At 45.8% G+C, this 20,120-nt stretch overlaps 1 protein-coding gene across 1 annotated transcript in view; it reads right to left on the bottom strand.

Moving 5' to 3' along the window:
• Positions 1-958: 958 nt before the first annotated feature.
• Positions 959-20,120, bottom strand: part of LOC117444565 (protein Shroom2-like) — a 62,550-nt gene continuing 43,388 nt past the window's right edge. Inside the window, 3 exon segments of the mRNA XM_034080037.1 lie at positions 959-1,981; positions 10,628-10,900; positions 11,573-11,756. Coding sequence (XP_033935928.1) covers positions 1,715-1,981; positions 10,628-10,900; positions 11,573-11,756 — 724 coding nt within the window. The 3' untranslated portion in view covers positions 959-1,714.

Here is a 20,120-nt window from a genome sequence, read left to right as displayed (position 1 = left end):
GTATAAATGTTTTTGAAATCTCTTCTTAAAAAGTGATATATTAGCTTAATGTCTCTTCCTGTGCTAATGTGTGCACCGTTATAAACCAAAGCTACTCTCTGGGATGAAACTACATAATAATACTGAATACTTGATTCTGATCACAGTCAGGAGTGCATTTCACTCGGTTTGCACAACAACAGTTAGCATGGAATGATGCCTTATTAGCATATTTAAACATAACCTGTAATAACAAATAATTGTGTTAATATCAGTTATGAAGTTGGTGGCTTTCATGGGGATATCTGTTAGTTGCACACGTTTCATTCACCTGTGTACGCCATGTATGACTTTCATAATACATTAATTAAAAAGTACAAAATATCCTTACAAAACAATAAACATCCTTATAGGTTTTATGAGTTCACCATTAATAATAAACCTCTTTCTGAATGTCTGAGAGCGACCCCTCTTTATTAATATTACACAAACTGCTGAATCCATACTGAACTATGTCATTATACATAACCTCTGTACCTCCACAGGAAGCTAATTATTCTGTGCTTTGTTCTGTGTAGTTTTAAGAGTAATACAAAAACATAGAATCATGAAAGTTATAAAATACTGTGGCAGTTCATATGAATCCGTTGACAGTCCTCGAGATCTCGCCGGCAGCCTGCACATTTTGTTTGTTTCGCGTACCTCAACACATCAGGTAATATATATCTATACTGATAAATAAAGCGTCTCTAAATAAAATGAAGCATAATGTTGAAACTCTTCCTCAGGAGTTATTGATGGTCCTTTAAATGTAGACCCCCCCCCCCCCCCCCGTTACCTCCTGCTGATTCCTCTGGATCGGCCTCTTCATTAATCCCGAGTCCTGCTGTCAGGAACTGCTGACTCTCAAAGACACTCCAAAGTCTCCAGCTCTTATCCGAGGAGGCGTGGAGGTTAATGAGTGACTCGGACACCATCACACGATTCAGCAGAAGCTTTTATTTTGAAATAAGGAGCAGCAACAGTGATGCATCATGGGAAACACAGGTGGGAGGATTGAAATCCAAAACATCTTTAGTGTTGAAATGTATCTCGTAACGACATGTTTAGCATCTGTAATGTGAGCAACACAACAGAACACCCCCCCCCCCCGACAGGCACTTCAGATGGACTTCACTTGAGTCCAGGTCTGGAGGGTCTGGAGGTCTGAATGTGAAGAGCTCTGCTCTGTTCACTGAAGCCCAAAAAGTGCTTTCACATCCACCATCTTTACCTCCTGTTAGCAGCTGCTTTGGGGGGGGAATAAAGTGAGTGGAAATAAAATGACTGAAACATGACAACATTTTGACACAGCGTGATGAAGAGGAAACACTTTCCCTCCTGCTCGGATCCAACAGGCTACAATAAATTACTAAAAACGTGGAAAAAATGCAAACTGCAGGTGGTGCGTTCAGGGACGCCTCGGCTGGAAACAACATGGACGCTACAGAAATGTTCCCACAGTCTTTAAACTCATCCCAGAGTTCGGTTTGTTCTGAAGAATTCACATAAAGTCTGGAGCTCCTTTTCCCCATTTCTCTGAGAGCACTTGAATGCAGCCCTAATTGTGCAGGAGGTGGAGGGGCTGCAGGAGGAGTTCTTCAGGGTCTCTAAATAGTCCTCTGCTTCCCTCTGCTGGACACCAGCCACTACTACAACCCAAGTCTCCTCACAGTTCCTCTCAGGCTCTTCCCTTTCAGAAGGAGGTCCGGTTCTCCAGGCTCTCCTTCAGACCACGGAGCTGCTCCTCCCCCAGCTTGATCTTGTCCTCCAGCTTGCGCTGCTCGATGAGGAGCGCTGACTTCATCTTCACAAAGTGCTGGTAGTCGGTGAGGAGGTCCTGATGGAGGTGCAGCGACAGGATGTCAAACACCAGACGCTCCCTCCGGTCCAGGTTCTCCTTCAGCTCCTTGGCATCCTCGTGCTGCCGGATCAGAACATTCCTCTTGTCCGTCAGCAGGCGCTGCCAGGAGACAGGAGACACAGCCTTCTCTTATCTATGTGTATATATATATCTCTGCATACATTTAACACAAAAAGTAAGGACATCTGTTTTTGGTAGATGATTTCTTTGTTGTAAAAATGTGGAGTACTTCGTGACCACAGAGTGTGAACGTTGTGATCAGCTGTTTTAGCGCAGTTCTCCAGTGAGGGGGGGAGTCTCCCTCCGCAGCCGGTTGGCGTAGTTCTTTTGGCACAGTTCCGTTGTACAGACCGACGTTAACAGCAGCCTGTCTGTGCACACGGAGACCGATTCTGTCGTCCGGTGATCTAACCGCCTTCTGGAAAAGCTTCACAAGTACGTCGGTACGCAAATGCGCTTTGTGACACAAGTGACGGTACGCATTTCAGATTACGCCATAACCTGCGTACCAGTTATGTCTGTCACTACCCGATCCGTCCCCCTGCCCGATCGGTACTGCGCATGTGCGAGATGGTCCGCCATATTGGACAACTCCGGACGGCAACACAAGATGGACACTTGACACAGTGGCTTTTAGCTAAGCTCAAAAACTCGAGAGAGATGAGTTATTGTTGTTACAACGTGACTTCACTATTATTTAACAACTCTTTTTATTGGGTTCTTTTATTTGGGGTTCAGTACATCGTCAGAATAAGTGAGACATGGATTTAACTTCTGTTAGACAGCTATCATACTGAATACATATTTACTGTGAATGTATGCAAACATGTATGGCATTTGGCTGTCTAACAGAAGTTAAATCCATGTCTCACTTATTCTGACGATGTACTTAACCCCAAATAAAAGAACCCAATAAAAGAGTTGTTAAATAATAGTGAAGTCACGTTGTAACAACAATAACTCATCTCTCTCGAGTTTTCTTTTTGAGCTTTGCTAAAAGCCACTGTGTCAAGTGTCCATCTTGGGTTGCCGTCCGGAGTTGTCCAATATGGCGGACCATCTCGCACATGCGCAGTACCGATCGGGCAGGGGGACGGATCGGGTAGTGACAATAGAGGCTTCTCAATACTCAAATGTCCCCTCCTCGACTCCTCGGACCTCCGGTAGTGGTCCGGAAATGAATTTCAGCGTGCCATTTTGAAGGACGTCTCATTTCTCTAAATGCACACCGAGGACCGAGGATCGAGCGTCGAGGAGGCTCTCTGGAGGAGCTCTAACCGAGGAGAGAGGAGAGAGGAGGCTCTCTGGAGGAGCTCTAACCGAGGAGAGAGGAGAGAGGAGAGAGGAGAGAGGAGAGAGGAGGCTCTCTGGAGGAGCTCGCACCGAGGATACACTGATGGTTCCTCCACGGCTCCTCCGCGGATGCATCTCCGGGAACGGTGGAGGCGTGACGCACGGCCGGACTTATCTCAGCCAATGACAGCTCTGCATGCATCCCCTGGATATTATTTTAGAACCTGCTCTCATCGCGACGCGATGTTTACAGTGAGAACAGCTGTGAGGTCCTGCAGAAAGCAGAGCAGTGTGTAAAATATATATCACTCAGTATAACAGGCCTACTCTCTTTATTTGCTGTAGTTTAGTAGATATCTACAAAGAGTCCATATTTTTCTAAGACCATTTAGTGCTTCAATAAAATACACAACGGCTGTAGCCTGATTATGCTTTAGGAGCTGTCGGTGTGTGTGGTACAGTGTTTAGGTGTGTGTGGTACAGTGTGTAGGTGTGTGTGGTACAGTGTTTAGGTGTGTGTGGTAGGCTACAGTGTGTAGGTGTGTGTTGTACAGTGTGTAGGTGCGTGTTGTACAGTGTGTCGGTGTGTGTTGTACAGTGTGTAGGTGTGTGTGTGTGTGGTAGGCTACAGTGTGTAGGTGTGTGTGGTACAGTGTGTAGGTGCGTGTTGTACAGTGTGTCGGTGTGTGTTGTACAGTGTGTAGGTGTGTGTTGTACAGTGTGTAGGTGCGTGTGGTACAGTGTGTAGGTGCGTGTGGTACAGTGTGTAGGTGCGTGTGGTACAGTGTGTAGGTGCGTGTTGTACAGTGTGTAGGTGCGTGTTGTACAGTGTGTAGGTGCGTGTGGTACAGTGTGTAGGTGCGTGTTGTACAGTGTGTAGGTGCGTGTGGTACAGTGTGTAGGTGCGTGTTGTACAGTGTGTAGGTGCGTGTGGTACAGTGTGTAGGTGTGTGTTGTACAGTGTGTAGGTGCGTGTTGTACAGTGTGTAGGTGCGTGTGGTACAGTGTGTAGGTGCGTGTTGTACAGTGTGTAGGTGTGTGTTGTACAGTGTGTAGGTGTGTGTGGTACAGTGTGTAGGTGCGTGTGGTACAGTGTGTAGGTGCGTGTGGTACAGTGTGTAGGTGCGTGTTGTACAGTGTGTAGGTGCGTGTTGTACAGTGTGTAGGTGCGTGTTGTACAGTGTGTAGGTGCGTGTTGTACAGTGTGTAGGTGTGTGTGGTACAGTGTGTAGGTGCGTGTGGTACAGTGTGTAGGTGCGTGTGGTACAGTGTGTAGGTGCGTGTTGTACAGTGTGTAGGTGTGTGTGGTACAGTGTGTAGGTGTGTGTTGTACAGTGCGCACATGCGGCGGACAGACAAGTCTCAGTTGAAAAATAGCCTTACTGTTGCATTTAACTCTGTATTAGATTCTGTTGGTTTCTGTCAGAGTGTAAATAAACCAACCCACTGCTATAATCACACTCTCGACCTTGTTCTGATTTATGGTATTGAAATTGAGCAACTATTAGTCGAACCGCATAATCCTGCTTTATCCGACCATTTCTTAGTAACTTCTGAAGTACTGTTACTAGACTACAAAGCATTAGTCAAAAGCTCTTGCAGCAGAAACCTATCTGTTAGTGCTATAGCCACATTTAAGGAAGAGATTCCACCAATACTTAACTCGATAGCATGTCTGCATGTAGGGGAGGAAACTTATACAAAATGTACACCACCCCAAATTGATCATGTTGTTGATAGTGCTATAGATGCGCTGCGAATAAAATTAGACTCTGTTGCTCCTTTGAAAAAGAAGAAAATAAAACAACATAGATTAGCTCCATGGCATAATGCCGAAACCCGCAAAATAAAGCAAAAGTCTAGACAACTTGAAAGGATATGGCGTTCCACTAAACTTGAAGAATCTCGTTTAATTTGGCATATTACTCTCAATGAATATAAGAAAGCACTGCTTAAAGCGAGAGCAGCCTACTACTCTTCATTAATAGATGAGAATAAGAATAATGCAAGATTTCTTTTCAGCACTGTAGCCAGGCTGACAGAGAGCCACAGCTCGATTGAGCCTTCTATTCCCTTAGCACTCAGTAGTAATGATTTTATGTGCTTTTTTAACGATAAAATTGTTACTCTTAGAAACAAAATTAATGACCTCTTGCCTTCGACCAGTATAGTGTTATCAACAGCTCCCGGAATCGTAAGTTCTAATATTACACTAGATAGTAAACTAGAATGCTTTTCAGCCATTAACCTTGAACAATTACATTCAATGATTCTCTCTTCTAAACCATCCACGTGCATGTTAGACCCAATTCCAACTAAGCTGTTGAAGGAAGTTTTTCCATTAATTAGCACTTCTTTATTAAATATTATGAATATGTCTTTATTATCAGGCTATGTTCCACAATCATTCAAAGTAGCAGTGATACAACCGCTTCTTAAAAAGCACAACCTCGATCCAGAGGTTTTAGCCAACTATAGACCTATTTCTAATCTTCCGTTCCTCTCAAAAATTCTTGAGAAAGCGGTCGCAAAACAGCTGTGTGATTACTTAAAAAACAATGATTTATTTGAAGACTTTCAGTCTGGCTTTAGAACACATCATAGCACAGAGACAGCTCTGGTTAAAGTCACAAATGATATTCTAATAGCCTCAGACAAGGGACTTGTCCCTATTCTTGTTTTGCTCGATCTCAGTGCTGCATTTGATACTATCGACCATGATATCCTATTGCAAAGACTAGAGCACTTAGTTGGCATACAGGGAACTGCTTTAGGCTGGTTCAGGTCCTATCTATCTGAACGCTCTCAGTTTGTACGTGTTAACGATGAATCTTCCACGCAAACCAAAGTTAGCCATGGAGTGCCACAGGGCTCAGTGCTCGGACCTATTTTGTTCACATTATATATGCTTCCGTTAGGCAATATTATAAGGAATCATTCTGTAAACTTTCATTGTTATGCGGATGATACTCAACTATATTTATCAATCAAGCCTGATGAAATTAATCATCTAAATAAAATTCAAGACTGCCTTAAGGACTTAAAAACGTGGATGACCTTAAACTTTTTGATGTTAAACACGACCAAAACTGAAGTTATTGTACTTGGCCCGAAGAATCTACGAAACAAATTATCTAAAGACATACTAACTATGGATGGCATTAATTTGGCCTCCAGTGAGACTGTAAGGAATCTTGGTGTTATATTTGATCAGGATTTATCCTTTAACGCCCACATAAAATCAATTTCAAGGACCGCCTACTTCCATCTACGTAACATTGCAAAAATCAGGCATATCTTGCCTCAAAACGATGCAGAGAAACTAGTCCATGCATTTGTTACTTCTAGGCTGGATTATTGTAACTCTTTATTATCAGGGAGTACTAAGAAGTCAATCAAGTCGCTTCAGCTGATTCAAAATGCTGCGGCTCGTGTACTAACCAGAGTTAGGAAAAGGGACCACATTACTCCTGTTCTGGCTGCCTTACACTGGCTCCCTATAGAACACAGGATAGAATTTAAAATTCTTCTTCTCGCCTACAAAGCCCTTAATGGGCAGGCGCCATCTTACCTTAAAGAACTCATTATACCCTACTGTCCTACTAGGGCATTGCGTTCCAAGAATGCAGGGTTGTTGGTTGTTCCTAGAATCTTTAAAAGTACAATGGGAGCCAGAGCCTTTTCTTATCAAGCTCCACATTTGTGGAATCAGCTTCCAGTTTGTGTTCGGGCGGCAGACACCCTATCCGTTTTTAAGAGTGCGCTTAAGACCTTCCTTTTTGATAAAGCTTATAGTTAGGGCTGATTAGATTCAGCCCCTAGTTTTGCTGATATAGGCTTAGTTTGTCGGGGGACATCTTACTTCTTCCTTCTCTCTGTCTATACCCGTGTACACTCATGTTCCGATTAACCCAGCTTCCCCAAATGTCTTTCTTTTTGGTGTCTATATACGCTGGGATCCGGAGTCATGGATGATCCTGCGGTCCTGTGTCCTGGATCGCGAGCGCTGGATCTTGAGTCGTGGCTGTGGTCCTGGATCATAGGTCCTGGATGGATATCCTCGTGGATTCATCTTCCTATTATACACACATGCATTTCCAAACATTTGGACTACCTATGTTGCAAATGTATTATCTTTTCAATTTACACACGGCATCTATTGCACGTCTGTCCGTCCTGGGAGAGGGATCCCTCCTCTGTTGCTCTCCCTGAGGTTTCTCCCATTTTTCCCTTTAAACTGGGTTTTCTTTGGAAGTTTTTCCTTGTACGATGTGAGGGTCTAAGGACAGAGGGTGTCGTATTGTCATACTGATATTCTGTACACACTGTGAAGACCACTGAGACAAATGTAACATTTGTGATATTGGGCTATATAAATAAACATTGATTGATTGATTGAGTTGGTTTGGTGTCCTCTGCTTACTTTTAATACTTGCAAATACAACTTTTGGCCTGTAATTTCAGTTCCCCATTTCAGCGACCAGAGAGAGGGGGGGGGAGGATATATCCAGTCTCTGATTGTGTTATTGTGAGAGTGCTCTCATACTTTAAATTGCATATATTTATATAAATATATTTGTGTGTGTGTCTGCATCTGTAGCCTGTTATTGTCTCATTATACCGCACTCTCAATGAATTCAAGGTAAATATGTGGGGGAACAATGTTCAGCTGATCTAACAGAGATTATAAAATACAGCGCTTTGACAAAACACTCGACAGCTGATGCAGCTGTTGCCACGTAATAATGAACGGACGTCGCTTTAATATGACCGCTCAGAGGAGAGGAGTTCTCATTTCTTTAAACGTCTGCTGCTTCCCCTCCTCGGTCCTCGGTTCCCCTCCTCGGTCCTCCGCTCGCATCTCCTGTGGGCGGGACTAAGTCTCGAGGAGGGGATTCGAGGAGGGGACATTTAAGAATTGAGAAGCCTCTAATGTGCACCCCTGTACTACAGCAAAAGTATTCTCCGTCGGGACTTCCTGCAACAACACCACGCCGTTATCAAAGATGTTCTATTGAGAAGAGACGATCACTACGTGACAAAAGTTTTCAAAACCGTGGCTACTGAAATCAATCTGACTAACTTCTGTCTGTGCAATTTACTCCGCGCGAGTTGGCAGACTTTATTTTGCTTACTTTAACATCATTTTTCATGGTGGGGCTAAGCCATTTCTTGGTATGGGTGTAGCCTACCCCCCCTACCCTCACCCTCTCCTGGGGGGGGAGCCTCCTATATGTATATGTGTGTATATATATATATATGTATATGTGTATATGTCTCACCCTCTCCTGGGGGGGCGCCCTTCTATATATATATATGTGTATATGTCTCACCCTCTGCTGGGGTGGAGCCCATCTATATATATTTGTATATATATATATATATATATATATATATATTAGCTCTGCACGATATTGGAAAAAACTGACATTGGGATTTCCCCCCCCCTGCGATATACAGTATATTGCGATATGAAAACATACAGGAATTGAAAAAAAGACCGTGTTTTTTTTTTAATTGTCACGTCCTGCGATGTGAATATCGCGCATGCGCATATCGCGGTTATCGTCACGACACGATATATCGTCAAACAATTACAATTTTTAATCAGATTAATCACAGCTTAAAAAATAATTAATCATGATTAATCACCATTCGAACTATGTCCAAAATATGCCATTTATTTATGTATATTGTTGTGGGAATGGAAAGATAAATGAAAGAAGGCGGATATATCCATTTAACATACAGTATCTATGTTTATTATAACATTTTTCTGCATGTCAAAATGAAAGACAACCCACACACCTATCAATCATCAAACCGTGGGGTCTTGATTCATTACGTGTTGAGTTCTATCAACGGGGAGTACTTCAGGAAGTCGACAGCGGGGGGGGGGGGTGGGGGGGGCTAGTGAAGTACTTCAGGAAAGTCGACAGGGGGGGGGGCGGCGGCTAGTGGAGTACTTCGTGACCACAGAGTGAACGTTGTGATCAGCTGTTTTAGCGCAGTTCTCCAGTGAGGGGGGGGGGGGGGGGGGGGGGCGCAGTTTTGGCACAGTTCCGTTGTACAGACCGACGTTAACAGCAGTCCTGTCTGTGCACACGGAGACCGACTCTGTCGTCCGGTGATCTAACCGCCTTCTGGAAAAGCTTCACAATTACGTCGGTACGCAAATGCGCTTTGTGACACAAGTGACGGTACACATTTCAGATTACGCCATAACCTGCGTACCAGTTAGGCCTATGTGTTACCTGTACTACAGCAAAGGTATTCTCCGTCGGGACTTCCTGCAACAACACCACGCCGTTATCTTGATTCTGATTGGCCAGAAGACATTATCAAAGATGTTCTATTGAGAAGACGATCACTACGTGACAAAAGTTTTCAAAACAGTTTCTGGCCTTCAGTATTTCCAGACAAGTTGCTGAAATCAATCTGACTAACTGCTGTATGTGCAATTTACTCCGCTTACTTTAACATAATTTTTCATGGTGGGGCTAAGGTGGGGCTAAGCCATTTCTTGGTATGGGTGTAGCCTACCACAGCCATACCCTGGCGCTGCCAGTGGTGGGATGTATGGGGCGGGCCATTCTGCACATGCGTTAAATATTTTAACGCAATTAATTAAAAAAATGAATTACCGCCGTTAACGCGATAATTTTGACAGCATTAATATATATATATATTAGGGCCGGGACTTTAACGCGTTAATTAAGATTAATTAATTACACAAAAATGAACGCGTTAAAAAAATTAACGCACTTATTTTTGCACAGCGGAACGTTTCTCACTGGATGAGTTTCAGGCGTACAGATTATACTGGAGCACCAACTAACGTTCATGACTTCAGCATGGGACTTCAAACAACAACAAACCACGGTGAACAATAGTCAAACATGAACGAACAAGCTGATGAGACCGCTTTGGTCGGCCCCGTGGATGGGACATTTTGTTTTAAAAAACGGACGGGTGGAAGCGTCGATAAGAGCACGGTTGTGTGCAAATTATGCAAGAAAGAATTTGCATATCACCGCAGCACATCAAGCCTAAAGTATCACCTAAATGCAAAGCATGTAGCAGCTAGCATGTAGCAGCTAGCGTGGACGTTAGCCCGACTCCGAGTGCAAGGAACCACACCCTGACCCAACCCACACTCAACCAGACGACTGGTTTCAGGGCCAGGATAAGGAAGTCCACGTCTGAGAGAATAACCAGCTCCCTGGCTCCCTGGACTGCACTCGACTGTAGACCACTTGGAGTCACATCCATGTGGAAACTGCTTCTCGCTGTTCTCAGGTCAGATATGTATATTTGATTAAAAATGCGATTAATTAATTACAAAGCCTCTAATTAATTAGATCCATTTTTTTAATCGAGTCCCGGCTCTAATATATATGTGTATATATATGTGTATATATATATATATATATATGTGTGTATATGTCTCACCCTCTCCTGGGGGGGCGCCTCCTCCTCCAGGCTGTCAATGGCGTTCTCCACCCTCGCCAGGCGTCCCGACAGAGACAGCAGGAGACTCACTACCTTGTCCAGGTCTCCCACAAACATGCGGAACTTTTCGATCTCGTTGGGTTTGCAGAGCAGCTGCACCTGAGCCTCCACTGCCCCCCCCAGCGCATTGTTGTCCTGCACGTCCTCCTGCAGGCTCTGCTGTGCCTCCTGCAGCACAGTCAGCTTCCTGCTGAGGCTCTGCATCAGCTGCTGCTGTGGGACAGGAAGTTACATACAGGGACATTGTCACTACCCGATCTGCCCCCTGCCCGATCTGTACTGCGCATGTGCGAGATGGTCCGCCATATTGGACAACTCCGTACGGCAACCCAACTAGGACACTTGACACAGTGGCTTTTAGCAAAGCACACAAAGAAAACTAAAAAAACAGAGAGAGATGAGTTATTGTTATTACAACGTGACTTCACTATTATCTTTTTATTGGGTTCTTTTATTTGGGATTAAGTACATTGTCAGAATAAGTGAGAAATGGATTTAACTTCTGTTAGACAGCTATCATACTGAATACATATTTACTGTGAAAAATGTATGGCATATAGCTGTCTAATGGAAGTTAAATCCATGGACATGAAGGTAAATACAGGGACAGGAAGTAATACAGGGACATGAAGTTACATTCAGGGACAGGAAGGTAAATACAGGGACAGGAAGATAACAACAGGAACAGGAAGTGAACTACAGGAAGTCAGACTCCACACAATAGGAAGTTAACTACAGGAATAGGAAGTAAACTACAGGAGCAGGAAGTTAACTACAGGGACAGGAAGTGAATTACAGGAGCAGGAAGTGAACCACAGGAACAGGAAGTGAACTACATGAACAGGAAGTACACTCCTGTTTTAGAGTGTGTTATTGGGCTGGTACCTTCTTGAAGGCCAGGTCTAAGTCCAGCTCCTCCTCAGAGTCCAGCTCTTCCTCTTCCTCCTCTTCCTCCTCTTCCTCCCTCATGTCCTTCATCATGATGAGGAGCTCGGCTTTAGGAGCAGATGTGCTGTAATAGGACGAGCTGGTTACCATGGAGACGGATGCTGCCATGCTGTCCTGCTCCCTGAAACACAGACTACTCATGAATAATTAACATTTTCAAGTTGCTAGTGTGTTTAGTTTGTGTGATGAGTGGGATAATGGGGGGGTCCGTGATCCTGACTGTGATCCTTCCCAACAAAGACTGCTTCGCTGCACCTGATCCTCCTGATCCTGATCCTCACTTAACCTGAACCTCACTGAACCTGATCCTCCTGATCCTCACTGAACCTGAACCTCCTGATCCTGATCCTCACTTAACCTGATCCTCACTGAACCTGAACCTCATGAACCTGATCCTCCTGATCCTCACTGAACCTGAACCTCCTGATCCTCCTGAACCTGAACCTCCTGATCCTCCTGATCCTCACTGAACCTGAACCTCACTGAACCTGATCCTCCTGATCCTCACTGAACCTGATCCTCCTGATCCTCAATTAACCTGATCCTCCTGATCCTCACTGAACCTGAACCTCCTGAACCTGATCCTCCTGATCCTCACTGAACCTGAACCTCCTGATCCTCCTGAACCTGAACCTCCTGATCCTCACTGAACCTGAACCTGAACCTCCTGAACCTCACTGAACCTGATCCTCCTGATCCTCACTGAACCTGATCCTCCTGATCCTCAATTAATCTGAACCTCCTGGTCCTGATTCTCACTGAACCTGATTCTCACTGAACCTGATCCCCACTGAACCTGATCCTCCTGATCCTCCTGATCCTCAATTAATCTGAACCTCCTGGTCCTGATTCTCACTGAACCTGATCCTCACTGAACCTGATCCTCTTGATCCTCACTGAACCTCACTGAACCTGATCCTCACTGAACCTGATCCTCACTGAACCTGATCCTCACTGAACCTGATTCTCACTGAACCTGATCCTCACTGAACCTGATCCTCTTGATCCTCACTGAACCTCACTGAACCTGATCCTCACTGAACCTAAACCTCACTGAACCTGATTCTCACTGAACCTGATCCTCACTGAACCTGATCCTCTTGATCCTCACTGAACCTCACTGAACCTGATCCTCACTGAACCTGATCCTCACTGAACCTGATCCTCACTGAACCTGATTCTCACTGAACCTGATTCTCACTGAACCTGATCCTCACTGAACCTGATTCTCACTGAACCTGATCCTCACTGAACCTGATCCTCACTGAACCTGATCCTCACTGAACCTGATCCTCACTGAACCTGATCCTCTTGATCCTCACTGAACCTCACTGAACCTGAACCCCACTGAACCTGATCCTCACTGAACCTGATCCTCACTGAACCTGATCCTCACTGAACCTGATCCTCACTGAACCTGATTCTCACTGAACCTGATCCTCACTGAACCTGAACCTCACTGAACCTGATCCTCACTGAACCTCACTGAACCTGAACCCCACTGAACCTGATCCTCACTGAACCTGATCCTCACTGAACCTGATTCTCACTGAACCTGATCCTCACTGAACCTGATCCTCCTGATCCTCACTGGACCTCACTGAACCTGAACCTCACTTAACCTGATCCTCACTGAACCTCACTGAACCTGAACCCCACTGAACCTGATCCTCACTGAACCTGATCCTCACTGAACCTGATTCTCACTGAACCTGATCCTCACTGAACCTGATCCTCCTGATCCTGATTCTCACTAAACCTGAACCTCATTGAACCTGATCCTCACTGAACCTGATCCTCACTGAACCTGATTCTCACTAAACCTGAACCTCATTGCACCTGACCTCACTGAACCTGATCCTCACTGAACCTGATTATCACTAAACCTGAACCTCATTGAACCTGATCCTCACTGAACCTGATCCTTCTGATCCTCACTGAACCTGATCCTCCTGATCCTCACTGAACCTGATCCTCCTGATCCTCACTGAACCTGAACCTCCTGATCCTGACTGAACCTGATCCTCACTGAACCTGATTCTCACTAAACCTGATCCTCACTGAACCTGATCCTCCTGATCCTCACTGAATCTGAACCTCCTGATCCTCACTGAACCTCACTGAACCTGATCCTCACTGAACCTGATCCTCACTGAATCTGAACCTCCTGATCCTCACTGAACCTCAATGAACCTGATCCTCACTGAAACGGATCCTCACTGAACCTGATCCTCACTGAACCTCACTGAACCTGATCCTCACTGAACCTGATCCTCATTGAACCTGATTCTCACTGAACCTGATCCTCCTGATCCTCACTGAACCTGCTCCTCACTGAACCTGAACCTCACTGAACCTGATCGTGACTGAACCTGATTCTCACTGAACCTGAACCTCACTGAACCTGAACCTCACTGAACCTGATTCTCACTGAACCTGAATCTCACTGAATCTGATCCTCACTGAACCTGATCCTCACTGAACCTCATTGGACCTGATCCTCACTGAACCTGATCCTCACTGAACCTGATCCTCCTGATCCTCACTGAACCTGATCCTCCTGATCCTCACTGAACCTTCTGATCCTGAACCTCACTGAACCTGATTCTCACTGAACCTGATCCTCACTGATCCTCACTGAACCTGAACATCACTGATTCTCACTGAACCTGATCCTCACTGAACCTGATTCTCACTGAACCTGATCCTCACTGACTCTCACTGAACCTGATCTTCACTGAACCTCACTGAACCTGCTCCTCACTGAACCTGATCCTCACTGAACCTGATTCTCACTGAACCTGATCCTCACTGATTCTCACTGAACCTGATCTTCACTGAACCTCACTAAACCTGAACCTCATTGAACCTGATCCTCACTGAACCTGATCCTTCTGATCCTCACTGAACCTGATCCTCCTGATCCTCACTGAACCTCCTGATCCTGACTGAACCTGATCCTCACTGAACCTGATCCTTCTGATCCTCACTGAACCTGATCCTCACTGAACCTGAACCTCCTGATCCTGACTGAACCTGATCCTCACTGAACCTGATCCTCACTGAACCTGATCCTCACTGAACCTGATCCTCACTGAACCTGATTCTCACTAAACCTGATCCTCACTGAACCTGATCCTCCTGATCCTCACTGAATCTGAACCTCCTGATCCTCACTGAACCTCAATGAACCTGATCCTCACTGAAACTGATCCTCACTGGACATGAACCTCACTGAACCTGATCCTCACTGAACCTCACTGAACCTCACTGAACTTGATCCTCACTGAACCTGATCCTCATTGAACCTGATTCTCACTGAACCTGATCCTCCTGATCCTCACTGAACCTGAACCTCACTGAACCTGATCCTCACTGAACCTGCTCCTCACTGAACCTGAACCTCACTGAACCTGATCGTGACTGAACCTGATTCTCCCTGAATCTGATCCTCCTGCTCCTCACTGAACCTGAACCTCACTGAACATGATCGTGACTGAACCTGATTCTCACTGAACCTGAACCTCACTGAACCTGAACCTCACTGAACCTGATCCTCACTGAACCTCATTGGACCTGATCCTCACTGAACCTCACTGAACCTGATCCTCACTGAACCTCATTGGACCTGATCCTCACTGAACCTCACTGAACCTGATCCTCACTGAACCTGATCCTCCTGATCCTCACTGAACCTTCTGATCCTGAACCTCACTGAACCTGATCCTCACTGAACCTGAACCTCACTGAACCTGAACCTCACTGAATCGGATCCTCACTGAACCTGATCCTCACTGAACCTCATTGGACCTGATCCTCACTGAACCTCACTGAACCTGATCCTCACTGAACCTGATCCTCCTGATCCTCACTGAATCTGAACCTCCTGATCCTCACTGAACCTAACTGAACCTGATCCTCACTGAACCTGATTCTCACTGAACCTGATCCTCACTGATCCTCACTGAACCTGAACATCACTGATTCTCACTGAACCTGATCCTCACTGAACCTGATCCTCACTGAACCTGATCCTCACTGAACCTGATCCTCACTGATTCTCACTGAACCTGATCTTCACTGAACCTCACTGAACATGATCGTGACTGAACCTGATCCTCACTGAACCTAAACATCACTGAACCTGATTCTCACTGAACCTGATTCTCACAGAACCTGATTCTCACTGAACCTCACTGAACATGAACCTCACTGAACCTGATCCTCACTGAACCTGATCCTCACTGAATCTGATCCTCACTGAACCTGATCCTCCTGATCCTCACTGGACCTCACTGAACCTGAACCTCACTGAACCTGATCCTCACTGAACCTGATCCTCACTGAACCTGATTCTCACTGAACCTGATCCTCACTGAACCTGAACCTCATTGAACCTGATCCTCCTGATCCTCACTGGACCTCACTGAACCTGAACCTCACTGAACCTGATCCTCACTGAACCTCACTGAACCTGAACCCCACTGAACCTGATCCTCACTGAACCTGAACCTCACTGAACCTCACTGAACCTGATTCTCACTAAACCTGAACCTCACTTAACCTCATTGAACCTGATCCTCACTGAACCTGATCCTTCTGATCCTCACTGAACCTGATCCTCCTGATCCTGACTGAACCTGATCCTCACTGAACCTGATCCTCACTGATTCTCACTGAACCTCACTGAACCTGATCCTCACTGAACCTGATCCTCACTGAACCTGATTCTCACTGAACTTGATCCTCACTGAACCTCACTGAACCTGATCCTCCTGATCCTCACTGAATCTGAACCTCCTGATCCTCACTGAACCTCAATGAACCTGATCCTCACTGAAACTGATCCTCACTGAACATGAACCTCACTGAACCTGATCCTCACTGAACCTGATTCTCACTGAACCTGATCCTCCTGATCCTCACCTAACCTGAACCTCACTGAACCTGATCCTCACTGAACCTGCTCCTCACTGAACCTGAACCTCACTGAACCTGATTCTCCCTGAATCTGATCCTCCTGATCCTCACTGAACCTGAACCTCACTGAATCTGATCCTCACTGAACCTGATCCTCACTGAACCTCACTGAACCTCATTGGACCTGATCCTCACTGAACCTCACTGAACCTGATCCTCACTGAACCTGATCCTCCTGATCCTCACTGAACCTTCTGATCCTGAACCTCACTGAACCTGATCCTCACTGAACCTGATTCTCACTGAACCTGATCCTCCTGATCCTCACTGAATCTGAACCTCCTGATCCTCACTGAACCTAACTGAACCTGATCCTCACTGAACCTGATTCTCACTGAACATGAACATCACTGATTCTCACTGAACCTGATCCTCACCGAACCTCACTGAATCTGAACCTCCTGATCTTCACTGAACCTGATCCTCACTGAACCTGATCCTCACTGAACCGGATTCTCACTGAACCTGATCCTCACTGAACCTGATCCTCACTGATTCTCACTGAACCTGATCTTCACTGAACCTCACTGAACCTGCTCCTCACTGAACCTGATCCTCACTGAACCTGCTCCTCACTGAACCTGATCCTCACTGAACCTGATCCTCCTGATCCTCACTGAACCTGATCCACCTGATCCTCACTGAACCTGAACCTCACTGAACCTGATCCTCACTGAACCTGATTTTCACTGAACCTGATCCTCACTGAACCTGGACCTCACTGAACCTGATCCTCACTGAACCTCACTGAACCTGAACCTCACTGAACCTGAACCTCACTGAACCTGATCCTCACTGAACCTGAACCTCACTGAACCTGATTCTCACTGAACCTGATCCTCCTGATCCTCACTGAATCTGAACCTCCTGATCCTCACTGAACCTGAACCTCACTGAACCTGATCCTCACTGAACCTCGCTGAATCTGAACCTCCTGATCCTCACTGAACCTGATCCTCACTGAATCTGGACCTCCTGATCATCACTGAACCTGAACCTCACTGAACCTGATCCTCACTGAACCTGATCCTCCTGATCCTCACTGAATCTGAACCTCCTGATCCTCACTGAACCTAAACCTCACTGAACCTGATCCTCACTGAACCTGAACCTCACTGAACCTGATCCTCACTGAACCTGATCCTCACTGAACCTCACGGAATCTGAACCTCCTGATCCTCACTGAACCTGAACCTCACTGAACCTGATCCTCACTGAACCTGATCCTCAATGAACCTCACGGAATCTGAACCTCCTGATCCTCACTGAACCTGATTCTCACTGAACCTGAACCGCACTGAACCTGATCCTCACTGAACTCACTGAACCTGATCCTCACTGAACCTGATCCTCACTGAACCTCACTGAACCTGATCCTCACTGAACTCACTGAACCTGATTCTCACTGAACCTGATCCTCACTGAACCTGATCCTCACTGAACCTGATCCTCCTGATCCTCACTGAACCTGATCCTCCTGAACCTCACTGAACCTGAACCTCACTGGACCTGATCCTCACTGAACCTGATCCTCACTGAACCTGATCCTCCTGAACCTCACTGAACCTGATCCTCACTGAACCTGATCCTCCTGATCCTCACTGAACCTCACTGAACCTGATCCTCCTGAACCTCACTGAACCTCACTGAACCTGATCCTCCTGAACCTCACTGAACCTCACTGAACCTGATCCTCACTGAACCTGATCCTCCTGAACCTCACTGAACCTCACTGAACCTGATCCTCCTGAACCTCACTGAACCTCACTGGACCTGATCCTCACTGAACCTGATCCTCACTGAACCTGATCCTCCTGAACCTCACTGAACCTGATCCTCACTGAACCTGATCCTCCTGATCCTCACTGAACCTGATCCTCCTGAACCTCACTGAACCTGATCCTCACTGAACCTGATCCTCCTGATCCTCACTGATCCTCACTGAACCTGATCCTCCTGAACCTCACTGAACCTCACTGAACCTGATCCTCACTGAACCTGATCCTCCTGATCCTCACTGAACCTGATCCTCCTGATCCTCACTGAACCTGATCCTCCCTGAACCTGATCATCACTGAACCTGGTCCTCACTGCACATGATCCTCACTTAACCTAATCCTCACTGAATCTGAACCTCCTGATCCTCACTGAATCCGATCCTCACTGAATCTGAACCTCCTGATCCTCACTGAATCTGAACCTCCTGATCCTCACTGAACCTAAACCTCACTAAACCTGATCCTCACTGAACCTGATCCTCACTGAACCTGATTCTCACTGAACCTGATCCTCACTGAACCTCACGGAATCTGAACCCCCTGATCCTCACTGAACCTGATCCTCACTGAACCTGATCCTCACTGAACCTGATTCTCACTGAACCTGATCCTCACTGAACCTGATCCTCACTGAACTCACTGAACCTGATCCTCACTGAACCTGATCCTCACTGAACCTCACTGAACCTGATCCTCACTGAACCTCACTGAACCTGATCCTCACTGAACCTGATCCTCCTGAACCTCACTGAACCTGATTCTCACTGAACCTGATTCCCACTGAACCTGATCCTCCTGATCCTCACTGAACCGGATCCTCCCTGAACCTGATCCTCACTGAACCTGGTCCTCACTGCACCTGATCCTCACGGAACCTGATCCTCACTGCACGTCCGTAGCCGCGTTCACACCGGAGTACTTTTCCCACAATAGTTCATCAGAACTACGATATATTTGCGTCACACCTAAAAGCCCCAGGAACTAAATTAGTTTATCAGAACCATCACCAGGGACTTTCGTGGGAGAAAAAGCTTCATATGTCTGATTATTATAGCACCACTAAATAAATCATCTGAGCGGTGGAGTGATGAGGATTTTGTCGGCGCTTCTGGCGATTTACTCAGAGGACGCGATCGAGAAGCTTCTACTGAAGGCACTTTCCGTGGTTCAGCAAAGCTAGCCGACCTGGCAAAATCATGCCGGGACGACGACGAAGGTAAAATAAACTAAATGCACTGCACTGTTTTAATCTGCAAAATACTGCTTTCATATGTACTTTTATTTGCTCGGTAGATCGAGTTAGCAATGCTAGAATGAATTGGGTAACACTGTTAGCAGGCCGGAACCGAGCTAGCTAATAACATACATTCTCGGCCGCTATGAAAACGTTTTGACTTGTGAATAAGTGTGTAATCTTCTGTAATTTGCTTCACTAACTCATGGCACTAATCATGTGTTTCAGGCGAGGTGTTTCTCTCTGGATTGGAAACTAGTGAGCTTTCCCCTCCGGGATAAAACGATAATATAACGTTAGCAATTAGCATGCTAGCTGGACATAATGCTACCTCTGTGGCTACACTGAGTGAATAGAGGTCAACAATAACTTACATGGTAGTTGCTATAATTTCATGTGTCATTTGCAACATTCATTCTACATGTTCATGGTAAAAGCTCAAACAGTTGATTACCGGTATGCCACAAAGACTGATGTTCTAATATTTTGCACA

This window comes from Pseudochaenichthys georgianus, unplaced genomic scaffold (genome assembly GCF_902827115.2).
Source record: "Pseudochaenichthys georgianus unplaced genomic scaffold, fPseGeo1.2 scaffold_833_arrow_ctg1, whole genome shotgun sequence".
Classification (NCBI taxonomy): domain Eukaryota; kingdom Metazoa; phylum Chordata; class Actinopteri; order Perciformes; family Channichthyidae; genus Pseudochaenichthys; species Pseudochaenichthys georgianus.
The sequence above is the reverse complement of the archived record's forward strand: the minus strand, read 5'-3'. Positions and strand labels throughout refer to the sequence as shown.